Raw genomic sequence first — 8392 nt, forward strand, 5'->3', positions numbered from 1 at the left:
CTGTCTTGCTCCTGCCTTCTCACTGTCTACCAGAGTGCTGCCCTTAAGGAAGGAGTGTCAGATCCCAACAGGACCTCAGGCCAACGCCCTCAACCTCAAGGTTGTCTGAACACTGTTGTTCATAGCAAAAGTGCTGCCACCGAAGGGCCAAAGCACATCTAGAAAACACTGTCTGAACAGTAGACGGTTCACTCTTTGAGATCTAAAGTGATCGCTCTGAAATGAGATATCTAGTTCACACATTTATAGTTTCCCTGTCAAATGAAGTACTGCCATCAGAGGGAAAAAATCACAGGGAAAACTATTTAATATTAACTAACTAAAGAAATCTGAGGAATGATCATGGAGCCATTTCAGGTTGGAAGAGTGTATTATAGAAATACCCCATATCCCAGATTTCTTAATTGGCACTATTACCATGATGCTTAGGCAGTTTATTAGATCAGTAAAGTAGTATTTTAGCAAATGGCTGAAGGAATAGATTAAGATGTGGGGAGATGTACTTATTCTCTTTTTTCCAAGAGTTAGATGAGAAGATTAACACCACTGTCATATCTGTACAGTAAATATGTAGCTATTGCCAGCAGATTTGCTTAGCACAAAGTCTGGAAATGAGAAAAGTAGCTTGCATGGCTTGTTCCAAAAGTAGTAGCAACCACCGACCAGCATCTCTGAAATTTAATAATTTATACATAAACTTTAAGTGCTGCAAGATTTCTTGGTGAGGCTCAGTCACTTCTCAGAGTCTTGGTGTTTTTTGGTTTTTTTTAAATAGCTCAATACACATCTACCCCATGGGTAAACCTTTCATTTTTACGATCGGATTTTCACGAGTCAAACCAACAAGAGAAAGCCTGTTAGTTATTGAGATTTAAAGGTCCCATGTGGTGAAAATCCATTTTTATTGTCTTTTGTGGTAGTTACAGCTTTTAGGTGTAAAATAAGTCTGTAGTTCCTGAAGTCCCCAAACACCTAATTAGCCTCCCAACTTTACGTGCAAGTAGAAATTCCACCCAGGTGGAGTGTAACACCTAAAAAACAATAGTTATACACCTCCAGCTGTCCATCACAAACACAGAGAGCACGTCCTTCCTGAAGTGGGCGGGACCAGCAGCAGCTCAGTAGTTTTCAAAGCAAAACAGTCTGTTTGGAAGAGACCTTTAACCACAGGTTATACAATAATGGTGAACTGAACCATATTTGTGATATTTTGAGCAGTTATATTGAGCTACCTTTGCAATGAGCCGTATGAACTCTTTCCCCCATTTTCAGACTTTGTGCAAAGTTCAACTAAATACCTACTGGTTGTATCTATATGTTCATGTACATTCATAAGAATGATATATTCTTATACAACTTTTGACAAGAAAATTAAAAAGAACATTGACTCAACTGTCCTGTAGGAGTAAAAGCAGCTTGTATTTCAACTGCATAGTTTTCTGTGTTCCTTAAATATCCATCATTACTGCCTCAAACTAATGTACTAATATCATGGTTTCAGTGGCCTCAGTGGGTGTAGACAGCAATACTCATTATAGTATTCTGGGTCTCAAACAGAAAAGTCCTCTGCTGCCTCTCTTTGACTTGTTACATTCACTTGGATTAACAAGCAAATGTACAGTACAGTGCACTTAGCCAGTGTGTTGCGTTTAATTGCAGCTGTAAAGTCAGTGTGTGCGGTGGTGTTTGTGCTCAGGGCTGATGTTGTAAAACTAAATGTGCCTACTAAAAGCAGTGGTGAAACAGCGCATAATGTGATAAATTAACAAAGCCATTATTTTTGCAGTTGTAGTGTTTGTCGGTGTACGTGTGTGTGTGTGTGTGTGTCTGCATGTTTGTTCATTGTGTTTTCTCATTTTGCATGGATGTGGCAAACACCTGTACTCCATGTGGTGTCTAATGTGTTTAGAAATGCCAGCTTTTCTGTGTCTTATGGGAATTGCTGGAGATTAACATGTGCCTAGAGTATTAGGATGTGCAAATCGGATTTCAGTTTCATTTATTTGAATCTTGCATTAATGACATTGCCTTTCAAAGATAACAATTTAACACTGTGAAACATGATTTGATAGTGGCAGACAAACTTATTTGTGGAAGAACATTTGGTTTATTTTTATGCCTTTTTCAGTGTAAAGTAAAATGACTTCTCGTGATCACTGGCCTAGTTAAGTTATTGCCAGTTTAAATACTTTTTTGTCATCTTTAAATCCTGTACACTCTTATGGTGAACACGTTTTTGAGCAACAAAGCCTCCTTTGCAAGATCTGAATGTTTCGTGAGTAACTGCTCGGTGTTTATCTTTGGTTTTAAATGAAGCTTCATTGTTCTGTGTTATAATACCTGAGACATATTTTTCTTGGCAATTACAAAAGCTGGTTGTGTGTTTAATTAAAAGTTTCAAAGAAGCTAAGCATCTTTTTCTTTCTCTGCATGATCACTCTTTATTTGCCTGGATCCAGACTACTGAATTGCTAAAGACTTTTGAATTGAATTTTAAACTTCACTGATTAATAAGCATTTGTTTAGTTCATATACAAGTCAAAAACTTTTGTTTACTTGCATGGCTGATATTTCCTCTCAGATAAAGCAGTCACCGAAGTGAAAATTAAGTCTAATAGCAGTCAACAAATGCAATGTATAATTGTAAAGTAGATAAACAAATCTCTTAGCAAACTAAAATTCAGGGTTTGCATCCAAGCAAATTTTTTATTGTGTCACCCTTTACGAATTATGTTTGTACAAATTGTATTTCCTTTGGTTTTTATGCGTCGTGAGTCCCAAGCAACCATTGAGGTGCTTAATGACAATCGCTGATAAAACGTAAGACTCATGGCCATTTAGCACCTGACTGCAATGACTCTCTGAAAACATGTGGGATGAATTTTCATGAAGGTTTTGCAGGAGTAAAATGTTATCAGAATAATATGTAAATAAAAATGAACTATATGTAAGAAAAAAAAACAATTACTATACATTTTGCAAGCTGTCTAATAAGAGGCATTAAGGAAAACATCCTGCGTCTAGTAATTATCTAGAATTATCAGCCACTGGAAACTCATCCCTGTCTAGCCACTTGATGCTCAGCATGTGTAATAATTCTTTTGTGTTGCATGTCTGCCTGTGTTTGTCACTTGTTCGATACTAATACTCTTTCTAAGTTCCGTAATCTCTCCTTTGTTGTTGACTTTATTTTATTCTCATCTTCAACGCTTTTCTTTCCTCTCACAGCCTGTTTTTAACTGGCACACTACAAATACATACAAACTACTGCGCATAGAAGCAATCAACACTTGGCATGATAAATTAGTCACCACACCTTCTCTTAGCTGCTGATCTGCCACCCCCTGCTGGCCATTACAGTCCAGACATCCAGAGTCTGCTTTGCCTCAGTCTGTTGAGAGATTGACAGGATTTCTATGAATGTGAGAGGTCATTAAGTGAATGGGCATGTCTAGACTCAAGCTCATTAGCTGTGTCATGTTCTGCTTTGGTCTTTGGTGAGTGTTACAGACGCCTGGTTTTCTAACTGCTGCACTGAAACAACAGGTGCTGTACTTTTAATAACGATGCTTATTTATTTACTTTCTTTTAGCTGTTCTCTTTTCTGCATTTTGCTTTTATTTTGCATTTGTGTGTTTTATAAGTGCGGGACTGTGGTTTAATATAACCATTTTATGTGTCAATCTTTTAGGTGCACCAGTGAAATCGCAGAGTGTGGACACATCATCAGAATCAGCTAAGAGAGCATCTGAACCAGTACCAAAGCCCAGCCAGGCCCAGAAACCTGGTCCAGGTCCAGCTCAGAAACCAGCTCAGGCTCAGAAACCAAGCCCAGTCCAGAAGGCCGCCTCAGTCACAAAGCCTCCAGTGCAGAGGCCTCCCCCGATGACAAGAGCCCCATCCGTCACGAAGTCAGCCCCAGATTCTGCTTCCAGCTCAGCCAAAGCTTCGCCCTCATCCCCGGCTAAAGCAGCTGCAGCTCCAGGCTCTCCCCCAACCAAAGCAGCAACAGCAGCGGCAGCAGCGGCTTCAGGCTCCCCTTCAGCCTCGGCTCCAGCTGCAGCCTCAGCCCCAACCTCTGCTCCCGCTGCTACCACAGAGCAGCCCAAGCCCCAGCCCCAGGGCTCCCCGTCCCTAGCACCCGGCAAACCAAAAGATCTGCCCCCTAAACCCACGCCACCCGCAAAGCCCATCCCTCCTGTGCGCAGGAATTCCAAGCCGCAGCTCCAGCCAAAGCCACAAACCACACCTCCTCTAAAACCCAAACCCCAGCCCGCTGCCCAGGCCCCAGCACCCACTCAGGCTTCAGATACCGCCTCAGCCCCTGCCCCAGCACAGGTTCAGTCCCCGGCCAAAGCGGCCAGCCAATCCCCTTCTAACCCCCAGTCTCCAGCTAAGGCTCAGCCTCAGGCCAAGTCGGCCTCTCCTTCTTCTGACGCTGAGCCTGTCCCAGCTGAGGCAGCCGCAGCACCCACTGAGGGCGAAGAACAGCCCCAGCAGAAGACTCATCCTCTGCTGAAGTAAGAGCCTTATTATCAACGCACTGTTGATAATGCAATGACATGCATTTTAATGGGCCACACAAAATCAATTATCATTCTGTGGTAGGAGAATAATTTACTTCCGCATTCTAAAACTTAAAATATCATTAGAATTTCAGTCTTAAAAGTACCTTTATATTTACACATTTTGTGTATATGTGACTTTCTGGCCCTCTTACAAATTTCCCTGTTTGTCTTTGCTCCTCACTTACCCCCTCACTTGCTCAATTTGCATACCTCTCTTTTCCCTTCCTTTGTATTCCTCCTCTATCCCTTAATTCCTTCCCCTCCTCACCAACTTGTGCTCCTCCCTTTCTTTTCCCTCACCATTCCCTTCCCAGTAAGTCCCAGTCCCTGACCAATGCCTTCAACGCCTTCAGCGACTCCTCTTTCTTCCGCGGGGTCTCGAGCTCTGGAGGCGACGGCCAGGACGAGGCGAAGGCCGAGACCATTCGCAACCTTCGAAAGTCCTTCGCCAGCCTTTTCTCTGACTAGACACAACCGGTCAGCCCAGTTTTGATTCTGGCCCCTTCGTTTACCATTGGCCAGTGATGACTTGATTGACATTAAATGTGAACCAGTCTGAGATTAAAGTTTGTGTGTTAACTGTACTGTATTCCCTCCGTCCTAGTCCCTCTTCTGCTCCACTTTCAGCTTCCCTGTGTGAGTAACAGTGAGGCCTGCTGGGTAGGATGTTCGGTGAATGGAGATGTACCCGAGTGATGGGTTTGAAGGAGTTACGTCATTGATATAGAATAGAATAGAATAGAATAGAATAGAATAGAATAGAATAGAATAGAATAGAATTGAGAATATTTATTTTTCCCAGAGCACCCTTAAGGAACACATTCTCAAGTATATTGAAAGTATGATATTGAAGACTACAGATGGAATGTACATACAGTATATATACAGTATATAAATGCAGTATATAAATATAAACATATATAATTATAAAGGGAAATAAGCCAATAATAAACAAAAAAAAATCCAGCAGCACTTTTCAATTAGCTTTTGTCAGTGACATAACTCTTTCATTCAGCGGCTGGATTTCTAAAAATTTTAAATAATATCACCATATTTGACATTTGATGGTTTCCCCTACAGTGAATTATTGTTGGTGAGTAAGTGAGTAAAAGAAAAAAAACAGTAACTTCTTGTGAGGGTTTGTTCCTGTGTAAGTCCCACCGTTGTGTCTCTGGTCCTCTGGGCTCATCATCTGCTGCCCCTTTTTCTGTCTGCAAGCCTTGAAGTTTCATTGCTGTGTGAGGGAGTCGATCAGTGTATGTTCATCTGTGTTCACTTGTTATGCATGGCTCCTCCAAGTGGCTCGGTGTGACTTTTGGAGCAGATGGGAGCTCTATCAGTGTTGAGTTTTGCCCTCCGTTGCCTCTCTCTCTCTCTCTCTCTCTCTCTCTCTCTCTCTCTCTCTATCTATCTCTCTCTAGATGTTGTAGCCTTATTGTGAACATGTTTTCGATTCACAGCTATGTTTGTTAGCTGTGCAGACCTGGGCCAGTTACTGCTTTAAAATGTATTCCTTTGCTTTGAATTTGTTAACATTTAAGGTGCAAAGGGCAGTATTGATTGGAAAGAGAATAGCTGTGGGATTGGTGACTGACTTAATCAATCCTGGAGAGTAAATGAATACATTTCAACCAGTAACTCGTGTCTGTAGCTGTGACTGGTGATTTCTTGTTTCACCTTTGTGTAGATCTATCAACAGTATTGTAATTTGTTGATTATTCTCATGAAAAGACATTGAGACAGTAGTGCAATAACACCTCGACATGACTGTTGAGCGCTGTCACCCTATTATAAATATAACTATTATCATACATACAGGATCTGTGTATCTGTTAAAAACCTTATTCTTACGTTCCCTTTAAGGTTCCTTTCAGTGGTGACTCTCCAGGTTGTTCTTTATCTGCAGTTAGCAGCCGTGTGTCTGATTAATATCCCATATTAAAGTGTTGGGGTTTGCCATTAATTACTTCATGTCAATAAGTCGACAGAATTCAACACAACCTGGAAATAAAGCCACAAACATTCACTAGTCATCTTCAGTTCAACTGCAGCATTTCAAATGCAAACACTTTAGACCTGCATATCAAACTGTCTGCTAATCCATCCCCAGTACTCTGTTGCAAGTAAATTATAACATATTGTATTTGTATGTAAGTGTCATCTCAGAAGTTTATTTTTTGTAATATATATCGATTGATTGATTTATTTTTGAGGCCCCATATTTATGGTACAGTATATATATTGTTTGTTTTGTATTGTGTTTTTATTTGTAATGCAATACTGCTTTGCATGATGGTGGTGACTGATGTTTCTTTTTTTTCTGTACAGATAAAAGTTAATAAAGATGTCGTTCAATCATTCCACTGATTCCTGCAGCGAGATTCATGCTGATGGCGGCATCTTTGAGACAAAGGACTGAAAGCTTCCATATCTTGATATTTGCCACTTCAATTTTGATAATTCATTTAAAATTTTATCCCCTTTGATCTGCTGTCCTAAAAATAAGGAGTACACCTTCAATAGATATTGCAAATATACCGCATGTAGCTGCTGCTGATATTAAAAATTGCATATACAGACTTTAGAGAGACAGATTTAAAACAGTTGCAGTCACAATGTAAGAACGATTTAATCATGTGAGTGCAAAAACTAAATTTGAATCAGAGCTGAGAACTTTATCAGCTCTAATCTATACCCCCTCCATCGCCACGGCAACGGCACTCTCCAACTGCACAAGAATACACCCTGTTTCACTGCAAAAACCTGACCTCCAAACTCCCAAGATCACAATTCAAGAAGGGTGTCTCTGCGGTAAAGAAAGTGTAAGAGTCAAGGTCCAATCAGAGGTAACAGTTGTTGTTTTTTTACTTTTCATTCATGACAATTTCAACATTTTTTGTGTTCTTCAGACTGAATGCAAAAGGATAAATTGTGCCATGCTGTGCAGATGAGTAGCCTGTAAAACAAAGTAGCAAATAATTTGAAATGCCTTCACCTGCCCTCCACCAAAGCCATCAGCTGACTGCGTACAGGAAGAACAATCTGAATTAACACGATTCTCCTTGCAGGTTTCAAACTTTGACGGAAATCTGTGTTAAATTAACGATGAAGACACTACAACAACAGAGGTAAAATGTAATTCTTTACTGAGCCAAATGGGGAAATTCCCTTTTTACTTGTGTGATTCACAGAGAGTTCAGTGTGAGGTCAGAAACAGCTCTGCTTGATCAGCAGGGCAGCTGGATGATGAGTAAGACATTTCACTAACTTCATCTATCTTGAAAACAGTCTAAGATAAAGACATCCACAGCTGACTGTCTCAGCTTCAACTTGTGTGGTGCTTTATGTCACAACAGCCACAAAAACTTGCAAAAAAAAAAAAAACCCTTTCAAGCAGAAATAAATGGATCTGGCCGGGAGACGAACTGGGGCTCTTCTAGCTGTGAGACGAGAGTGCAAACCACTTATCCACTGTGCAGCCCATTGACAAAAATAAAATCTGAAAAATTGACATGTTGTAAAAGCCTGGCAGTGTCAAAAGGTAATTTTCAAGGAGGTGTGGGATACTGTATAATAATCTTACCTTAAGTCTTTCACTTTTCTGTAACACAGAGATGAGTTGAATTTGGTCAGCCAGCAGATGGCACTATGCCCACATGGAAGTACTGCATACTGTGTATTTCTCATATGCACAGATTCATGCTTAGACATGTTTTACTATTTATTGTAAAACATTTGATTCAAATTGATTAAACTCTTAAATATCTGAATGAAACCATCATTATTATTATTATTATGAGGTGCAGATGGAGAGGTGGCAGTTA

General features: G+C 40.4%; 1 protein-coding gene across 1 annotated transcript in view; it reads left to right on the plus strand.

Annotated features, from left to right (window-relative positions):
• Positions 1–6928, plus strand: part of syn2b (synapsin IIb) — a 90058-nt gene extending 83130 nt beyond the window's left edge. The window contains exons 11-13 of the mRNA XM_055010649.1: positions 34–100; positions 3692–4520; positions 4883–6928. Coding sequence (XP_054866624.1) covers positions 34–100; positions 3692–4520; positions 4883–5036 — 1050 coding nt within the window. The 3' untranslated portion in view covers positions 5037–6928. The remainder of the gene's footprint in view (positions 1–33; positions 101–3691; positions 4521–4882) is intronic.
• The last annotated feature ends 1464 nt before the right edge of the window (positions 6929–8392 follow it).

This window comes from Amphiprion ocellaris, chromosome 5, assembly GCF_022539595.1.
Source record: "Amphiprion ocellaris isolate individual 3 ecotype Okinawa chromosome 5, ASM2253959v1, whole genome shotgun sequence".
Classification (NCBI taxonomy): Eukaryota; Metazoa; Chordata; class Actinopteri; family Pomacentridae; genus Amphiprion; species Amphiprion ocellaris.